Genomic DNA, 21216 nt, shown 5'->3' on the forward strand with positions numbered 1-21216 from the left:
CTTCCTGAGGGGGTCATATGTCTGAGCTGACTGTGGATTTGGCAGCTGAGTTCTTGAGATAGTGTTTTCCTGCTTACTATACAACTATCCATTTTTTCATGCAACAAATTCTTATTATTTAATGACTGGTTTGGATAACTGAGAATACTGTATGTGTTGATGATATGCAATCATTTTCAGCATTGTCTGCTAGAAGAGTTGTGTGCTGAGTTACTTCCCTCTGTTAGTACTAGTATACATCAGATATACTGTAACAAGAATAGCTGTCAGTTCTAAGGATTTCTGGAATTAGAGTTTGTGACAGATTACATTTCTAAACGGGACATCCTTGTCAGGTTTTCTCATGATGCTTGCTTTTGCTTTGATGGGCTAAATATCCCTGTAAATATTATTTAATGATTTTAATGCTTATTCATTTTTTATTTTAGTGTGATTTGGTACTTGATGCTGCACATGAGAAAAGTACAGAATCCAGTTCGGGGCCAAAACGTGAAGAAATAATGGAGAGTATTTTGTTCAAATGCTCAGACTTCGTTGTAGTACAGTTTAAAGATACAGATTCCAGTTACGCACGAAGAGGTAGGCATTGGTTTCCAAGTCACCCCGGCCCTTTTGGTGTAATAGACTCCCTCCCGAAATTCTACAAACTTGGTTTTTCCTCCCTTGAGACAGGATCTTGCCATGTGGCTCTAGATCCTTCTGCTTTTGCCTTCCCAGTGCTGAGGTTGTAGTCATTTGCCTTCAGACCTAGGAATGAGATTTTCTTTTAAATAGTTGTATTTTCTAGGGAAACATAGTTGATTTTTTGTTTGTTTATTTGAGACAGAGTTTCTCTGTGTAATACTCCTGGCTGTCCCAGAATTCACTTTGTAGACCAGGCTGGCTTTGAACTCACAGAGAGTCTCCTGCCTTTGCCTCCTGAGTGCTGGGATTAAAGGTGTGCACTGCTGCCGCCACCACCACCCGGCTGTCCCTTCATCCTGATAGGCACTTAGTAACATTGGAAAAGGGCCTTTGCAATTAAAAAATTCTTGAATGGTAGATTGTCATTAACTATAATTTGAATTTCATGCTTCAGTTTGTGCTAACAGCTGTTTCTGAAACTTGGAGCCACAGGAGTTACAGCCTTTCTCAACACAGTTCTCCCCTTACTCATCATCTTTCCTGTTGCAGAGGCCAACAGTGATGGGGACTTTGATTTGTAATCTTCAAAGAACCTTCAGTCACACATGAAGGAGACAAATGCTTTTCTAGTTGCTGTCTTTAGAGTCAATTTTGCTTATAATTTGGAATAGCAAATAATTTATATTTATACTTTTGAAAGATTTCATGTTTTCAAATACTAAAACTGACTTTGGTGAGAAGACAAAGGGGAAAATCAAATGGGCTGAGTGTACATACAGTACTCTGAGAAGAGTGTTGGCTGTAACAAAGAACAATCTTTGGCTGCTCTATTTTTGCAATGCGCTTGTTTGGGGAGTGCTGTGGGTCAAGCCTAGGACATTGAATGCTAGGTGAGCATGTTACCATTGCTATACCCAACCAGCCCCTGCTTGTGTTGTTTATTTTGCCGTGCTGGAGATCCACCCCATGGCCTTACATATGCTAGGCAAACCCTACTACTGAGCCCCATCCCCAACTCTGAAGTTCTGATGTTTGTTTTGTTGTTTGCTTAATCCTTAATTGTGCATTTCCCTCTCCCCCCACCTCCGGGTCTCACTGTGTAGTCTTGGCTGTCCTGAAACTCACTCTGTAGACCAGACTGATTCCAGAGATTTAGCTACCTCTGCCCTTGGAGTGCTGGGATTTAAGTTGTGTGTCATTATGCCCAGCATTTGTTTAGTTTTTAAGACAGGGTCTCTTGTTATCTTGTCCTCCAGTGATAAAGCTTCATGCCTCTGTTCCTAGTACTGGGATTTGTTTGTTTGTTTGTTTGAGGCAGGGTTTCTCTGTGACTTTGGAGGCTGTCCTGGAACTAGCTCTTGTAGACCAGGCTGGTTTCAAACTCTTGCCTCCTGAGTGCTGGGATTAAAGGCGTGCTCCACCACTGCCAGGTCTATGGAAACTCTTAGAACACATTTAATTGGATAGCTTACAGTTTCTGAGGTTAGTCCATTATCATCATGGCAGTACATGGGAGCATGCCGGCAGACATGGTGCTGGAGAAGGAGCTTGGGAGTTCTGCACTTCTACAGATCTGATGCCCTCTTCTGTTCATGCTTCGACAGCCATTCACAGACACACATACGGGCAAAATATGCACACACACACTCATGATTTTTTTGAGAAAGGGTTTCTCTATGTAACAGCTTTGGCTGTCTTGGAGCTCTCTCTGTATACCAGACTGGCCTCAAGAACTCACAGAGAATCCACCTGCCTCTGCCTCTTAGGTGCTGATTTTAAAGTTATGTACCACCACTGCCCTGCTCTTGTTTTGTTTTCTTTTTCTCTGTGTGTGTATGTATGATGTGTATGAGTGTGGGTGTACTGTGTACACCAGACTAGCTACGAGTGTGAACTCAAGGGATTCTTGTCTTCACTATCATGTCCCCTTAAGGGGAGCTTGGGATCTATAGAAACTGAGAAAAGGCGGGTTCTTGGGATTCAAATTCAGCCCCTCGTGTACATGGCAAGTCTTTTACTCACTGAGTCATCCTCCTAGCCCTGGGGCTGGAGGGGAAAAGGGAGGGGGAGATGGAGATGTTGGATGGGTTTTTTTGTTTGTTTTCCCCTTTTCTTTTTTGAGCCAGGGTCCCTGGCTATCCTAGAACTCACTATATAGGCCAGACTAGCCTCAAACTCAGAAATCCACTTGCTTTTGCCTCTGGAGTGCTGGTATTGTAGGGTGTGTCACCATGCATGGTAGGTGTTTTCCTCAATCATGTTCTACCATATTTGTTTTGGGGATATGTTTTCTTATTGAACCTGGAGCTCACTGGGTAGCCAGTATATCTAGGGCTTTTCCTGTCTCTGCATCCCTAGCACTTAGGACAGTTGCGCAGCAGAATGTGGCATATTTGTGTGGGTTGTTGGGTTGGAGCTCAGGTCCTCAGGCTTCCTCTGCAAGCGCTTTACCAAATGTGCCTGCCCCACCCTCCGCTTTTTCCTCTTTTTGCCACCTGTTTTTAGTTCTTTCTTTTGTTGCTGTTTGATTTGGAACCAGACTTCTGTTTCTTCTCTACTCTTTCCAGGGTCACTGTCTAATCTTTATTTCCCATTTTTGTTTTCCTGATCTTCCCATTGTCTCCCCCCACTCCCCCAACCTCCATCCAGGTCCTCATACTGCCTGCTACTGCCTGTTCCCCAGTCTCTAGTGATTAGTGATCTTGCATTTGTATTGTGTCCTTTGTTTTGATGACTTCCCCACATTTTGGATTTATGTGGCGTCTCTCTCTTGCTTGTCTCATGCTGCCGCTTTACTGCTTTGTGTCTTTGTGTAGTCTCCACCAGGATAGTGGGTCAGCAGATGGACACAGTAGTACACAAAGTTTGATTGTAACAGTGCTGTGTTCCTTCATTCATGAGCTGGTTGCAGCTGCTAGAGGTTAGTCTTATCAGACAGCTAGGCCCCACATATCCCTCATCTGACCTTTGACAGGAAAGCTTGCTGACCCTTAGCCTAAATCATTTTTCCCTCTGCATTGCCACTATTTCGTGCTGGCGTTTTAAAAAGAGCAGTAGCAGAACATGCTTTATGTCTAATCTCATGCTCAGCACTGATGCTTGTACTAGTATTACGTGTCTCATTCAGTTTCTGATTGCTGATCCTTTGCAATTAGAAGCAAACAGAAATCACTTGTGCTTCTCAGCTGCCACATTCAGTAAGAGGTAATGAGCAAATGGCTTATTGAGAATGATCTTTGGGGTAACTACAACTACCGCTCACTCCTCCTCTACAAATTTGATTCTCTTTTCTCTGGCTTTGTGGAAGCAACTACTAAACCCACTTCTTTCCTCTACTTGTTTCTTCCACAGCGTTCCCACTCCCTGATCTTTCCTTTGGTTCTTACTAATTGTAAGTGTGTGTAATATCCTTGTGTATGACTGTGTAGAGGTAAGAGGACAACTTTTTGGAGTTGGTTCCTCCTCACTGTGGGCTCTGGGTGTTGAATGAGCTCACCTTCTTAGGCATGGACCACCATCTTGACCTTTTTTAAAAAAAAATATTTAACTTTATTTTGTGTGCATTGGCACTGGAGTTACAGATAGTTAAAGGCTGTCATGTGGGTGCTCTTAAGTGCTGGACCATCTCTCTGACCCCATCTTGTTCTTTGGTTTTTCAAGACAGGGTTTCTCAGCTGTGGAGCCAGTCTTGGCACTCATTCTGTAGACCAGGCTGGCCTTGAAATCACAGAGATCTGTCTGCCTCTGCCTCTCTAGTGCTGGCACTAAAGGTGTGTGTCACCACCACCTGACCCACTTATTTCTACACTCCACACTCTCCAAGCTACTGACTCCTTCACTTCCCGGTGTATAAATTATTCAGATGTCCTTTCCCTTGAGAAGAATCCCTTTTTCCTTCCCCATACATCAGAGTCCTACCAGAAGCTACCTGGAGCCCCTTTACCAGAGTCTTTTGGGCTCTTACAGACTCTAATGCTGCATTTGATGCTGTTCAGAGTTACTGGTGTCTGCACCCGCTTTCCTGGCTTAGTTTTCCTCCTTTACACTGTCCTCTCACATGCTGTGCCCTCTTTTCTTTCATGCACTCTCTCTGCCTTGTAATGTGCAAGCCCCCTCCCAAGCACCTGTACCTTGGACCAGGTTGTATGTGGGTGAGGTTTCTTCCCAGTGTTTATCATTGGTTTTTTGAGACAGTGTCTTTGTGTGACCTTGACTGTCCTAGAACTAACTGTAAGACCTGGCAGCCTCAAATTCACAGAGATCTGCCTGCCTCTGCCTCCCAAACACTGGAACTAAAGGCATGCGCCGCCACCACTACCTGGTTTCTAAAATATTTTGAAAGAACCATAATTTTATATGAAGATTGGGAAGCCAGGACTGGAGAGATGACTCAGTGACTTACAGTACATGCTGTACAACCATAGACACCTCTGTTTGAATCCCAACGCTAGTGTATCCTAGTGAAACCCAGCACTGAGTATCATGGAGGCAGGAAGATTGCTGGAGCTTGCTGGCCTTCCAGTATAGTTGAAAAATGCCAAGCTCCAGATTCATGAAGGGACTGTGCTTTAAATGAAAAAAGCTAAGAATAACAGAGGAGGACCTTCTGGCAAGTACAGGAGTGTGTTATACCCCCCCTCCCCATACACACATATCCTGAAAGTAATACAATAAAATCAAGGGCTAAGAAAGCTAAGACAGTTTTCTATAACCTCTGAGCAGTCTTGTTGGTCTCTGGAGTATTGTCACTCTGCTTATGGCTGTGGACAGTGTAGAGAGATGCAGGAATTCTTTTGAATTCCTTTTGAGTACCTAGTGTGATGTGTGTACGTTTAATTTCTTTGTGTCCCCTTTGTGTCCGCCTGTGAATCTCTGGTTATGTTAGTAAATACCACTTTAGGCAAATACTGACACTTGTGAAAATATTCACAAAAAATGAATTGTTAGCCTGGTGTGGTAGAAAGTTACTTTCACACCTTTCAGAAAATACAGAAGTTCTCGTCTGTATTTTTCATGTGTATGGCCATGTGTTGTGTGACAGACTTTTGGGGTGACACAACACACGAATATCAACTCAACAAAAAGAGAACCCAAGCCAGGCGTTGGTGGCGCATGCCTTTAATCCCAGCACTCGGGAGGCAGAGGCAGGCGGATCTCTGTGAGTTCGAGGCCAGCCTGGTCTACAGAGTGAGTTCCAGGACAGCCTCCAAAACAATACAGAGAAACCCTGTCTCGAAAAATCAAAAAAAAAAAAAAAAAAAAAAAAAGAGAACCCAAGACAGACTAAAGTAATGACTATTAGACCACTGTTAAATTGATAAATTTTCATTGGTATTGCAAAAACAACAGTAATACTAAGTGAAAACATTATTAGAGTAGATTTGGATAGATTGAAAATATGGTTCTGTTTGAATGGAAGTATTTAATACTGTAGTTTGGTCAGTTCTCAGTGATCTTATGATCTCCTAAAGATCTTCATTTTTATAGGTACTGATGGGATATTAAAGGTTCTGCACTTCCTATTGACAAAGAAAAGGTGAAAATGTTTCCTTGAGAGCAGTAGGGAGGACTTGCCTTCCCAGGCATGAAAATGCAGCGGAGCTCATTGTTTGCAGTGGCAGAGAATTAGAGCACCCTCAGTCCGTGTGACAATAAAGGTCAGGCTTCACATCAGACAAGAATGCCATTGGCTAGGGTATTGGATAATGTTTAGGAGAGATTAGCTTCCTATTCCCCACTATTTCAGCACAGTACAATGTTAAGACAACAGTGAGATTCAGACATATGATACAGCATACCTGATATTTTATAATTTTGAGAGAGAAGAATCTTTTTATGCATGTGCTGATTAATTTTGTTAGTAATTGGCACACTTGGGAAGAGGGACTCTTAGTAAAGAATTTCTTCAGACTGACCTTTGCAAATGTCTGTGGGGCATTTTGTTTGTTTGGTTTTTAGACAAGGTTTTTCTATGTAGCCCTGGCTGTTCTGGAGTCTGTAGACCAGGCTGTCCAGTTCAAGAGATCCACCAGCCTCTGACTCCTGAGTGGTGGGATTAAAGGCATGCACCACCTCACCCAGGGGCTGTGGGGTATTTTTTATTGTTGGTTGGTGGAGGTTCAAACCCACTGTGGGGTGGCGCTACCTCTGCGCAGGTGGCCTGGGCTATGTAAGAGTAGATAACTATGAGTTTGGGAGTAAGCCAGCAAGCAGCATTCCACCAAAGTATCTGTGTCAAGTTCTTATCTTGAATTCCTACCTTCTCTCCTCGATGAACCTGTAGGCAATAAGATCTTTTTCCTCCAAACTCACGGTGTTTATCACAGCAACAGAAAAGCAAATTAGAACAAGACTGACCATCAAAAACAAAAGATAAAATAAATTTTGTTTTATATAAAGCTAACGATTTATCTTTAGAAAATGTTAGAAACTAGGAAACGTAGGATAGAGATTTGCTGTACACACAGAATGGTGACCTGCCTTCCTTACTAACCAAAGAACCACAGTTTAAGGGGATTGAGAATGCCTCTCCCTCTGCTGGGTAATAATGAGGCAAGTGGAAGGCAGGTTCCACCACTCACTGTGTCTCGGTTACTGAAAGCAAGTGGTATTCTTGAACTCTCCAGCAGGTAAGCACATGTGTTTGGTTTTGTGTGTGTGTGTGGGGGGGTGGGGGGTTGAGGCAGAATCTCACTGTGCAACTTTCACTGTCGTAGAGCTCAGAAATCTCACCACCATGCATGATCTTCTGCCTCCAGAGTAATGGGGCATGCACCACCACACCCAACCTTTAAAATGGTTTTGACTGCTCTGATTTACTTGTGTTTCACAGTGAGTTTTAGTATTGTTTTGTTATTTTTGGCATAATCACAGATCGAGTTTTTAAAGAGATTACATTTTTATTTACTCAGGTCATCTTCTGTGGTTTTCTTTTGTTTTTTGTTTGTTTTAAAGAAACATCTGCGTCCTCTAGAGTAATTGTTTTCACACTTAGGACACCTTTTTCCTTTTTGTGTTTGGAGATGGTCTTGCTTGGTCTGGATACAAGTTCAATACCCTTGCTACATAGCCTTTGTTGAGTACTGAGACCACATGCATGCCTGTGTCTCTCCGTTTTATTCCTAAGAATTTTTTCCCTTGAATTCTATTAAATGCAAATTGCTTTCTACTGGAATACTTGAGTCCTTTCCCTCAACAGTTTTAGGTTGTCACACTCTTGTTTTGCTGTTTTCATTTGCCACTGATGCATGTGTTCCTTTCAGCTCTCAAAAGCATACACACTGACCACAGAAGACCTCAGGTAGGGGAAGTGTGTTCTGGCACCCCATTGCTCGTTTAGTACTTTCCCACTGAAAACCACAGCTGTTTGTGTGGATGTACTTTATAGAATTCCTTTCTTATAGCCAAAAGAATTTGTCATTGTTGGACTCAGGCATCAGGTTCTGATTGTGTTTCTTTTCTTTTTTTGTGGGGGAGGGGGTTTCGAGACAGGGTTTCTCTGTAGCTTTGGAGGCTGTCCTGGAACTCATTCTGTAGACCAGGCTGGTCTCAAACTCAGAGATCTGCCTGCCTCCCTCCCAAGTGCTGGAATTAGAGGCGTGCACCATCACTGCCCAGCATCCCATTGTGTTTCTTTGTAGTTTAAAAGCAAAAACTATTTTATGAAACACTTCATGAGTTTAAAAACAAGCTTTCTTTGAAGGGTAGTGGTAAGAGTTTGTTCCTTGTCTTACAAGATGACATATCAAGGCCAAGCATGGTGGGCACACCTTTAATTCCCCTTTCATGGGAGTCAGAGACAGCTCTACCCATGAGTTTTACAATAGCCAGAGCTATGTAATAGAGAGACCCTGTCTCAAAGAAAACACCCACCCAAAGAGATGACATGTCAATCTTGAAATACCTGGCTCTGCTGGGTTTATTTATCTAGCTCACAAAATGGACTTTCTCATATACCCTTTAATATGTGAAGACTGGAGTGGGTAGGGGCTGTAGCTCAGTGGGAGAACCTAGCTCTGGGAGTTCCTGTATCAACTCCTAAGCTACCAAACAGGGCGGAACATATCTGACTGCCCTACTAGACCCTCTCCTTAGACTGTGGAGGCTCTGGCCTATAATTCTCATAGTTACCAGGCTGATGGAGAAAAGATTATTGTTAGTTCAAGGCAACCAGGTCTATAGAGTGAGACCTTGTACCAAAAATAGAAAACAAAGTGAAATAATGCAGATGTAAAGAAACTTTTGGCTAAAATCTAGGTGAAAACATTGTTTTCTTGCCATTTTAAAAGGTGGCGGGGGGGGCTCGGGGCAGAGGCTGGAGTATCTCTGTGAGTTCGAGACCAGCCTGGTCTACAGAGTGAGTTCCAGGACAGCCTGCAAAACAATACAGAGAAACCCTGTCTTGGAAAAAAAAATGGCGTGTGTGGCCCTAGTTGGTATTGAACTTGGCTTAGCTTTGTCTGAACCCTAAGATTGCAGGTATGTGCTATTATGCTCAGCTTGTTTGCTTTCTTGATCTGTTGTCTTTTCCTTGGCACAATCATATCCACAGTCTGTCCCTCCTCTCTTTGCTCAGATAGTTGGTATCCTTAGAGTGGTGACCTCACCCACTTTTCCTCCCAACCTTTTCTTGCCCACCAATCGTTCAAAGGCTACGATTCTTTTTTGTTTTTGTTTTTGTTTTTTTCCGAGGCAGGGTTTCTCTGTGGCTTTGGAGGCTGTCCTGGAACTAACTCTTGTAGATCAGTAGATCAGGCTGGTCTCGAACTCACCCACCTGCCTCTGCCTCCCGAGTGCTGGGATTAAAGGTGTTTACCACCACTGCCCGGCAGGGCTACGGTTCTTAAACACTGGCATTACTGTGTCATTCCATGCCTTGTTCAGAATAACCAGAGGCTATGCTTACTACAGATCACTTGGGACATCACATTTTTTATTTTGGTTTTGGTTTTTCAAGACACTGTTTCTCTGTATAGCCCTGGCTGTCCCAGAACTCAATCTGTAGACCAGGCTGGCCTTGAGCTCACAGGGATTCACCTGTCTCCACCGCCCCAGATCTGGGGTTAAAGGCATGTCCAGCAGGACATCACATTTTTTAATTAATTGTCTCATTTGTATGATTAGAAATTACTTTGTAGCCTAGGCTAGCTCAAAACACAAGGTGAACTTCTTGCTTTCATTCTTTGAATTTAGATTATAGATGTGGCTTCAATGCCTGGCTAGGACTGCATACTATGTTTTTTGGGGCTCTTTACAGAGGAACTTCTTGTCACCCTTCCCTCCTGTTACCTTGCAGCACTGATGGCCTTCTTGAGCTTATCTGACCTTTCTTCTCCTTGGGTTTGCTTTCTCCAAAAAATGCATGCACTCCTTAGAATGACAGACATACTTTCAATAGCAAACTCTAGGTCTTCCCTTTACACTCCTGGGCTTCCTTGGTCTCTGTTAATGCTTACACTAGGAGCTCTTCAGCCAGACATTTTATTGTTAGATGGAGTAGTTTGCTCCTACTTCAGTGAAATCAGTCTTTGTTGGGTTGCAGTTGTGGTTTCTGTGGGCTGAGGAGAATGGCAGTTACTTGGAGCCCTTAACAGCTAGCTTTTTTCTCCTGTCTCCTTGGGACCTGGAGAGATGGTTGGAAAGCAGTGGTCTCCTAGGGGCACAGCCAGTTTTCCTGTGCCTTAACAGTTTTCTGGAGTTCAGAAATCTTGGATATAGAGCTGGGCGTTGGTGGCGCATGCCTTTAATCCCAGCACTCGGGAGGCAGAGGCAGGCAGATCTCTGTGAGTTCGAGGCCAGCCTGGTCTACAGAGCGAGTTCCAGGACAGCCTCCAAAGCCACAGAGAAACCCTGTCTCGAAAAACCAAAAAAAAAAAAAAAATAATCTTGGATATAGAAATGAAGATATTGAAGATATGTCGTGGCCCTCCTTGGTTAGTCCTTATTGCCTTAGAGATGCATATTCATTCCTCCAAGTGGTGTCTTATATCTTACAACCAAACCAAAAAGTGATCATTTATTTTTTATAGGTATATTATTGCAGACAAATGTTACCATTTTATTTACCATTCAGTTCTGTGAAACATAAGAAATTTTAAAATGTTACTTTTCCGTAGTATGACATTTAAGTATATTTTTGTGGTAGCAGATTATTTCTAGTCATTTGAGTGCACCTTTTTAAAAAAAATTTATATGTATATGTGTTTGCCTGCATGTCTGTATGTACAGCATGTATATTGCTCATACCCATAGAGGTCAGAAGAGGGTGTTTAGATCCCCTAGAAGCAGAGTTACAGAGGGTTGTGAGGGTGATTAGAATCAAGTCCATATCTGCAAGAGTAGCCATTGCTCTTAACTGTTAAGCCATCTCTCTAGCTCCTTAACACAGTAAAAAGACTCCAAAGTGTGTGTGTGTGTGTGTGTGTGTGTGTGTGTGTGTGTGTGTGTGTGTTAAGCTTGTAACTGTGCATTCAGTGTAACCACTTGAAAGATAGCATGAAAGTAGATTCACTGCTTTTCAGTTTGGAATCAGGATTTTGAGTCCTCTCGATCATTTACATACAACTTTTAGAGGGTGTCCGGAAAATGACCTTTTGCAGCCACCTCTGGATTAGACATTCCCTGTTCATGTTAGTGTCTTGGAGGCAGTTATGTGTGGTTCTCTGAGAATGTATCATCCTGTTACATTATGTAGGAAATTTGATATCTTTGAATTTCTGCTTAACAGTTGGTATTTGGGGTGGCTCTTTTGTTTTTGATTTTTGCTATGAAGTCTGTCCTGATCCCAAGAAAGTTTTGGCACATCCATGGTCTCCAGTTGAGTGAGTTCAATTGGCCAGTAAGAGTTTCCATTAATGCTGGGCAGTGGTGGCCCCCACCTTTAATCCCGACGCTTGGGAGGCAGAGGCAAGTGGATCTCTGAGTTTGAGGCCAGCCTGGTCTACAAAGTTACACAGAGACTCTGTCTCAAACACCCCCCCACACACACACACACATGCAGTTTCCATTAACACAAATGAGCTTTAAAGTCAAGCCAGATTTCAGTTTTGGGGGCAGGAAGAGATTGTATGCAGGGAAGGTCTCTTTGCCTACTTTGTGCCCAAAGAGAGTTGACTTTCTGTCCCACCCTGCCTCCGTGAAAGGCAAGATAGCTCAGGACTTGGTTTTATTTTGACACTGTAGCTTTAATTCTCTGCTTTAGTTTTCTGTTGAAGGAGCGACTGTTGCCTGACTATGATGGGGCTCCTCAAATCAAAGCCTTGCATTTTGTGCTCATGTTTGGTCATCTCTACAACGAATAAAACAAACCGGTTTCCTGACATTTAGTTGTTGAAATAGGGAATGTGCTTTGTTTAGAGGACTCAGAATTACAATCAGTGGGGTAATAATTGACATTATTTAGAATGGATAGTGCTAGCTGTTGGGGTTTTTCAGACAGGTGTTGTTGCACTGTGCTGGATGTAGAACAGCTGTGTGTTTCTGGCATGCTCAGTGTTGTGGGTGGGGGCTTGATGCATCAGATGTGAGTTTTTGATGATACTATGGCAGGGATTGATTTTTCAGATTGCCTGTTTTTGCAGCAGAGCAGTGTTTGACTAGGAACATTACCCTTCATCTTGTGGAGCAGTTTGTGCAGGGCGGTCAGCTCTGATCACAGTCATTGTAGCTTTCCTAGGCCTGTTTTGTTTTGTTTTTTTCTCCCTTCCCATGTTTCTTTTCTTGAGATTTTTTTCTCTTTTAATAATTTATTATTATTATTTTGGTTATTTGAGACAGGGTTTCTCTGTGTATCCCTGGCTCCTGGAACTCAACTCTGTAGACCAGTCTGGCCTCAAACTCAGAGATCCTCTGCCCCTGCCCCTGCCCCTGCCCCTGCCCCTGCTAGGCTCGCACAACCACCACCTGCTTTATTTTTAATTATATATGTATGTATATGTGTGTGCATTTGAGCATGGGTTCCCACATAGACCATAGGTGTGGGATCCCCTGCACCTGGAGTTAACATCAGGTGTTTGTGAATCATCCAACATTATTGTTGGGAATTGAACTTGGATCCTCTGAAAGAGCAATGTGTACTGTTAACTGCTTGAGGCCTCTCTCCAGTCTATTTGTTTATTTATGTGTGTATGTTTGTTTGTTTTTCTGGGATGAGGTCTTATTTATCACAGTCTGACTTGAAGATTTTCACGTAGCTGAGCATGACTTTTAACTTTCCTGACGAGGGAAGTCAATGCAATGAGAGGACGGAAAATATGGCAGGCTTCCAGAGGAAAAAAGGAAGGGAGTTTCGTTTTCTCATTCACTTCCTTTTATCTTCACCTGTGCTAAATTTACCTATCTCTGCCCCTTTTGGGCAGATAGCTTTGTGGTGCTCACCCCTACACTTCCCCTTCCTCCTGTCCTCACCCCTGCTTCCTGGGGATTACAGGCATTGTTCACTGTGTTCTGTGTACTTCAGTCAGTATCTTAACAGAAAAGCTGGACCATTCCTGTGCTGTTGCACTTTCTTATGTACTGTGTGAACTTGTGGTGCAGGGGCTTGGAACCAGGGCCTCGTGCTGACGAGAATGCATCCTGCTGCTGAGCTAGCTCCAGTCCCTCTTTGTTGTCTTCAGCTGTTCTTCCTTCAGCTGCAGCCCTCTGCTTCTTAGAGGTTGTTTCTGATTGACCGTTCATGGTGGAGCATGCTCATACTCTAAGCCAAGGCATGAGGATTGCCATACATTATAGCTTAGTTTAGGTTATATGCTGAGTTCCAGGTTTTTCTGGGCAGTACAGAATGAGTTCTGATTTTATATAAACACTATAAAGATGGGCTTCTGTGCAGGCAGCTTTCTCTACTTCTAGGGGCCAGGGTTAATTTTTTTCTTAATTTCATGGAGGATGGGCTGTGCACACATGTGGCAGTCAGGGACCAAGTTCTGAGAGTTTCTCTTCCTGCCTCTACATGTTTTCTGGAGATTGAACTCAGGCTGTCAACCTTTCACAGCAAACTCTTTAACCTGCTGAGCCCTCTCACTGACCCTGTAGTTTAATTTTTGTGGTGATAGGAAGCAAAATGAAGGCCTCTTTATGCCAGCCAGCATTTTGCCATTTAACTGCACCTTAACCCCTTTTTGTGATTTCTATAAATTTAAATTTTTGTTTACTTGTAATACATTTTACTTCTTACTTGGCTATTATTCTGGCTGTGCTTTCAAAAAATTATTTTTTTCTTTTGGTTTTTCGAGGCAGGGTTTCTCTATATTGCTTTAGAGCCTACCCTGGAACTCGCTTTGTAGATCAGGCTGGGCTTAAACTCACAGAGATCTGTCTGCCTCTGCCTCCCATGCTGGGACTAAAGGTGTGGACCACCAATGCCCGGCTTTCGAAAAGTTCTATAGGTCTGGCAAGATGGCTCTGGGGTAAAGGCATCTGCCATCAAGCAGGACCAGAGTTCATTTCCCAGGAACCACTCGGTGAGAGGAGAAGCTATACAATTTGTTTTATGACTGCCACATATGTGTTGTTGCTTTCACATACATTACATGAATAAATGTTAAAATACAAAACAATAAAATGTTAGAGAACAAAAGATAAGTATGGCCCCAATAGCATCATTAAGTGTTTGAACAGGTCTTGAAAAAAAATTAAGTTTTCAAAATTTATTATATCCGCAACAAACATGAGCAGTGCAGAGGACTACTCAGGGGACTTGATTATCTGCTTTAGTCATTTAGGACCAAATGCCAAGTTATTTTCCTGGCTAGTTATTATAATAATTATGATAATGATAATATAATAAAACCATTTTTGGACAAGTTTGGCTGTTTTATTTCCTCCTCCTCTTTGAGGCAGCTTGAAAGTCACAGTGTACCCCATGCTGACTCAGTTACTTGCATGAGCTAACACGCCTGGTGTATTTATTTCTTCAAGGTATAGTTGACTTTGAGTTTGAGGAGCAGAATATAAATGGGGCAGGAGAAAGATGTTTCCTTCTGACCACCACCAGGTGGCATCAGAGATCCAACCAACAGATAAATGTAGACCTTTTTTCCCACTAGTTGTGTGTTTATAAGGCAGGGAGTGAGACACAGAAATAACTGAGTCTTTCTTCCTTGTCTGATAACTTTCTCTCTTCCTTTTCCTTTCTATGGCCATAACCTCCTCAGAACCAACTACCATGTGTCTGTCACTGTCTGTTGTCCTGCATCTGGCTTTTACAGCACTTATATTATGCTGTAAACCACAAGAGAAAATTGATAGATTTTTCAGTTGTGGCAGGGACATGTTCTGCCTGTGACTAGAATGTCACTGGGTTTCCTAACTAGCAGTGATTGATGCCTTTAAAGTCCAAACTGCTATGAAAGAAATACTGAACACTGATTGTACAGGTGGGACTGTTCACTCTGTTATGTTGGCTATTGCTCAGAGTGTAGAGCATTCCTCTCGCCTCTCTTTAGATCATGAGAGTATGTTGTCCTGAAGTCTGGTATTTGGGCCTTTCTTCAAAGTGGCTTTAGAAAGCTGCTTGCTTTGTGATGGAGTGCCATTCCTTGTGGACTTTTGCTGTTTCCTTGCTCCCATTTCTGCCTTGAAATAACAGCAAACTGCTAAGTTACAGTGTGTAAGTACATGAAGCAGGCCAGGCAAAAATGCCCTGTTAGTACAACCAGCATTGTGATTAGCAGTGGGAACCTCCACAGGCCTGCTCACTACACCACACACACACACACACACACACACACACACACACACACACACACACAGGAATTAAAAGTCTATGGGTTGGTTTGTGATTTTTTTTTTTCCTTTTACCCTACAGTGATACTTTAAGAGGAACTTTAGGCTCATCCCTAGATCTTCTGAAATTTTCACACTTTCCACATAACAAGAAAAAGTCAATTTAGGCCAGCTTTGGTACACATCTATCTACATTCCCAGATCTGAGTGTGGGTAATCTCGGAGTTCTAGACCACTATGTTAGCCTTTGTATGTAGCAAGACTGTCTCCCCAAAAATGAGAGTAATTGTGGCTATGGGACGATCTTCTATTCTTTAACTTTTATCATGTCTTCTTCTTCCTTTCTCTGTCTCTGTCTCTGCATCTATCTCTTTTGGCCTACCCCCCTCCAGTCAGGTTATTATTATATGTATTGTATACCAGTGAACCTACCTCAGACTCCCAATGTTGGGCACAGCTCGCTCCCAGCTGTGAGTTTTAACTTCCTGAATCAGTGTTAGCTTTGTAGGCTGAGTTTGTATCTAAGTAAGTGTTTTGTTCACTTAAATGTGTGCTTTTGTAAAACTAGTGGTTGACATGTTAACAGAACTTTGTTTATGACAAATGTTGCACCTTGGCATGGAGATGAATATGACTGCTCTAAGTGCCCTGTAGTCTACCTTTGTGTTTTTTAGTTCCTTTTAGTTAAGGGAATCTCAGGATCCTAACAAACAATTATTTGCTACTTTTGTTGGAATCTCTGTTCTTCCTGAAAGTATACATGAGTAAATTAATTTCTTATTGGTAACTGAATCTAGGTCCTCTGCAAGAGCAGAGCCATCTCTCCAGTTTCATGAACTAACATTTGCCAACAGCTGACACAGCTTTCAGATGATGTACAGGGTTACGACAAGCTAGAGGAAGTAATGAGGCTAGCTAGTAATGGCTTTTTATGGCATCCAGATGAAGATGGGGTGTTGAAGATGAGCTGTGTCTTGTCCTCTGCTAAAAGCTTTATCCAGAGTACAGCTCCAGTCTTCTGCTGCTGCTCCGAGGGGCTTCTTCCGTGCATTCTTGACCCTGTGGCACCGTTTTGCCTAGTGTGCATGGTACACATCCATTGTGGATGAGAGGATGTTAGGCCTGGTTAGCCTTGCAATGCTCTGCCTAAAATTTTCCACTCACCCTTGGGGATACTGTGCCAGGTCAAACCCCTGGAATAGTCTTCCTTTGTGGAGTAACTCTAGACCATAATGCTCTTTGTAGCAACTTGTCATATGGGTCAGGGCAAAAAAAAAAAAAAAAAATGGGAGCTTCTGGTCTCTGGCAGAGAAGGTCAAAAACATTACTGTGTTAGATGTGTGAGTCCGAGCATTTAAGTGTGCACCTGTATCTGCAGAGCATTCGTAGTGCAGCTTAGCACTTTTAGCTCCCAACCGTAGAGCATTTCTTTTCCTTAGCAATAAGATTAGCTGAGCATGTAGGTGCCACCAACTTCTAAGCTAGACTCAGGGATACCAGAATGAGTGGTGAACCTGCTGGAGACAGGCAGTACTACAGAATCTGCACTTTTTTTTTTGATTGATTGTTTTGTTTTTTGAGACAGGGTTTCTCTGTATTGTTTTGGAGGCTGTCCTGGAACTTGCTCTGTAGACCAGGCTGGCCTTGAACTCAAAGAGATCCTCATGCCTCTGCCTCCCGAGTGCTGGGATTAAAGGCGGGGGCCACCACCGCCTGGCTGAGACCTAAACTTATACAAAGTTAAAACCATTCTGTGGAGTTACACATGGTTGCACTTGCTTGCCATCCCTGCACTGTGGAAGTATAGGCAGGAGGAGTTCACGGACATCCTGGACTACATACTGAGTTTCAGGCCATCTAGGACTACACAGTAAGACACTGTCTAAAATAAAACACCACAGAAACAAAAAGCAGCTAATAGTCTTTGGCTGTAAATACTTCAAAGATGTGTCTTAATTGTGGATCTATTCAGTGAAAGAGAAGTTGGACCCACTGTCAGCTTGCATGCACACAGTGCTTCACAACATGAAGTGATGAGAGCAATGCCTTCACTAGTCACCTGTGCTGCAGTTGACAGGATTATTGTTACTTAGATAGCAGAAAGTCACTCTCATGATTGCTGGTCTGTGTCTTAGTGTTATTTGCCTGTTGTCATTTTTACAGATGCTTTTACCGACTCTGCTGTCAGCGCCAAAGTGAATGGTGAGCACAAGGAGAGGGACCTGGAGCCCTGGGATGCAGGGGAGCTCACAGCCAGTGAGGAGCTGGAGGCACTGGAGAATGATGTGGTGAGTGCCGACTGTGACTGCCCAGTGTGCTTGGCACACCCCAGCTCTCCAGTTGACACGCCTCTGTCCTGGGAGCACATGGAAAGACAAGGAGAGAGAGCACCCAGAAAATATCATCTTTGTGATTAAAGTACTACTGGAAGCTAGAGTTAAGAGATGACAACCTGCTATGTTTTGAATGCCTGTAAAATAAGCAGCCTAAGGCATATAGTGTTGTGTGGTGACTTTCCTAGAGATGAAGTCAAGTTGTCCTTTTTGTCTGAGGAAGAGAAAGTTATCATGGCTGATGTGGCAACTGTGATGTCACTATTCAGGAGGCAAAAGTACAAGGGTTGGGAATTCAAAATCAACTTCCACTAAAGAGAAAGTTTGAGACTAGCCTGAACCGTGTCAGACCCATACTCAAAAAAACAAAACGAAACCAAATCCACCTGGTGTGGTTGTTACCTCCCTTTAATGCCAGGAGGCAGAGACAGACAGGTCTACATAGCAAGTTTGAGGCTAGCCAGAGCTAACCAGTGAGATCCTGTCTTGGGTGTGAAAAAAAAAAAACGCACAGAAGATAAATCACCATGTTACATTAAAATTAAAGCATTGCCTTGAACTGAAATGAGTGCTAGTCTATGCAGAAACTTGGTTCTGAAATGTACATTTATCATGTCTTGTTTTTGGTTTTCTTCTGACACACTATCTACAAGTCAAATCTTAGTAGACTTTGTGATAGAGCATAGAGCCTTTCAATTTTATTTTAGGTGTATTGCATGTACGTTTGCATACATATGCTTTAGAGGCCAGAAGAATGTGTCAAATCCCCTAAATCTGGAGTTACTGATAGATGGTTGTGAGGTTCTATGTGGGTGCTGGGAATTGAACCTGTGTCCTATGGAAGTGCAGCCAGTGATAAATAACCACTGAGTCATCCCTACAGTCCCTTAGGGCATGTAGATTTAATGTTAAAATGTGCCATAAATAAGGTTAAGTGAGCAAAGAGCCTTGTGTTATGAACAGAGAACCTGAGTTTACTATCTAAGGCATAATAAATAGTATCTTTTCCTCTAAGACCTCAGCTGGCTAATAGAACAGAACTATCCTGGAAAGCTATCACTGTTCAGCTTCAAACTTTCAAGATTCACCTTAGTTTCTTTTAATTTTTTATTCATTAAAAGTTTTTTTTTCAGTTTACATTCCAGCCACAGTTTCCCCCTCCCCCCTCCTGCTTCCTTCCACCTTCTCCCCCCTCAATCCCCCCAAACTTACTATAATGCTTCTCAAATGTGTTTCACTGCACCTTTGTGATAGGAAGCTGGTAATTTTTACTCTTACTAGATAGGTGAGTTTTGTGGAGAGTGACGGTGCTTATCAAAATTTAAAGTGTAAGTATGGTGTATTCTAGCAGTACTACTAAGAATTCACTTTAGCTGATTGTGGTGGTGCACACATTTAGTCTCAGCACTCAGGAGGTAGAGGCAGTTGAATTCTGTGAATTCAAGGCCTGCTTAGACTATACTGTGAGACCCTACCTTTTTAAGAATAAGGAAATAATAAATTAAAAATGGAAGATTTACCTTAGTCCTAATTTATCTATAATACTTGCAAATCATTATGTTTCAGGCTATTTTACAGCATTATTTTTGTTAGTAGGTACCCATCAGAAAAGCATGAATTTTTTGTTTGTTTCTTTTTTGTTTTCTGTATATCTTTGGAACCTGTCTTGGAACTAACTCTGTAGACCAGGCTGGCTTCAAACTCACTAGATACACCTGCCTCTGCCTCCCAAGTGCTGGGATTAAAGAAGTGCACCACCACCATCTGGCTAAAAACATGAATTGCTTGATAATAGAAATACATTCTTACCAAAACCCAGAAAAATATCTGATATACTTATTGACAGAAAAAGCAAGTTTCAGAATAGCAGTACTGTATTTAAATTCTAAAAATACATATTAAGAGAGAGTGAGAGAGACAGAGAATGTGAATGAATTTGTGTACACATTAAGACCAGAAGAGGGCATTAAATTCCCTGAAGCTTGAATTATTGGGAGTTGAGAGCTGCCTTTCAGGTGTTGGGAATCCAGCCTCATTTCCACTTCAAGGATACTAAGACCTCTCTTTTTGTTGTTGTTGTTGTTTTGTTGGGTTTTATTTTTAGACAGTTTCTTAGTTGGGTGTTTTGTTTTGTTTTTATACAAAGTTTCTCTATGTAGTCCTGGCTATCCTGGAACTTGGTCTATAGACTTGTCTCTTCAAATATCAGATCCGTCTGCCTCTACCTCCTGAGTGCTAGGATTAAAGGTCTGTACCACCACAATGGCTCAGTAGTAAGAGCTCTTAATCTTGAAAAACCATTGGTTTAAGCCCAAGAAATTCTTTTTGGTTTCACTCAAAGATTATAGAAGTCATAGTCTTCCAGTTTAAAAAAATTACTTACACAGAGAAAGGGAGGGGGGAGGGAGGGTAATGGTGTTGTTGACCACTGAGCCATCCCTCCAGCTTTGGCCTGTCAAGCTAGAGAGAGGTGTCTGGCAAGCCATCTGTTGATATCGCCTCTGAAAGTTCTACTGTATTTGCCCCAGTTCTTCCAGGTTGAAGAATGCAGCTCATGTTTTGAGAGTAGCAGACCCATAGCTGTTGCTGAGATAGATACTCCTGCAACTGTTCATGGCAAACAGCTCTAAAACTTAGCCTGTTAGTATCATCCCATTTGCCTTCCCATTGCTTTATGCACTTTCCTTACCTGCCTAGGGGAAGGGACAGTGGCAGGGCATGGTATTCTGGCATGGAAATCCAGTAGGAAAAATTTATGCTGCTTTTCTTTTCCCAAATGTTTTGGACTATCACAGTGAACCTCTTGTCCTTCTAAGATCCAGTTTAGTGATACAAGTTGTGGGGAAGCACAACGGAAGGAGAGAGAACTCTGACCCAAGAAGCCCTGGATTTATGATGTGTCATCTCCTCTCAGATAACTCATGTAATCACCTACTTATCTAAGAGGGTGATATATGTAACAAGAGATTTTCCTTAAGAGTTGTTTTGTTTTTGTGTTTTTGAAATAGGGCCTTTTTTTTTTTTTTTTTTTTTTTACTGTAGCCCAGGCTGGCCTTGAACCAAAATGTCCTGCTGTCTCCTAAGTGCTGGTATAACAGGTATGAGTTAACATCTAGCTTACTTTAAAAGGTTTCTAAAAGCAAGTTTGCATTTGAGATGCAAAGGGGTGTGATGGCAGGTTTGTTAGGTGTTATAGCAAAAATTGGTTGCAACTGAATTAAAAAGTTGTATTTTGAAAAATGACCTTCATTTTCCTTCTAGTCTAATGGATGGGATCCCAACGATATGTTTCGATATAATGAAGAGAATTACGGTGTAGTGTCCACATACGACAGCAGTTTGTCTTCATATACGTAAGTTTACAAAATTCCTTTTTAACTAATTTGTCTGCATCATCTTAATTTATGTTGTTGAATAAGTGTTTCTGTTTCATTTTAAATTACATATTGAAACAAACAAGCTGACACTGGTGATGCACACCTTTAACCCCAGCACTCAGGAGAAAGAGTGGCTTTCTGAGTTCGAAGCCAGCCTGGTC

At 42.3% G+C, this 21216-nt stretch overlaps 1 protein-coding gene across 9 annotated transcripts in view; it reads left to right on the top strand.

Annotated features, from left to right (window-relative positions):
• Positions 1–21216, top strand: part of Atxn2 (ataxin 2) — an 85261-nt gene that overhangs the window by 27619 nt on the left and 36426 nt on the right. For all 9 annotated transcript variants that reach the window (XM_040731392.1, XM_040731400.1, XM_040731395.1 and 6 more), the window contains exons 5-7: positions 429–579; positions 17509–17633; positions 20940–21031. In XM_040731392.1, the coding sequence (XP_040587326.1) occupies positions 429–579; positions 17509–17633; positions 20940–21031 (368 nt within the window). The remainder of the gene's footprint in view (positions 1–428; positions 580–17508; positions 17634–20939; positions 21032–21216) is intronic.

Source organism: Mesocricetus auratus, unplaced genomic scaffold (assembly GCF_017639785.1).
Source record: "Mesocricetus auratus isolate SY011 unplaced genomic scaffold, BCM_Maur_2.0 Super-Scaffold_100025, whole genome shotgun sequence".
Lineage (NCBI taxonomy): Eukaryota > Metazoa > Chordata > Mammalia > Rodentia > Cricetidae > Mesocricetus > Mesocricetus auratus.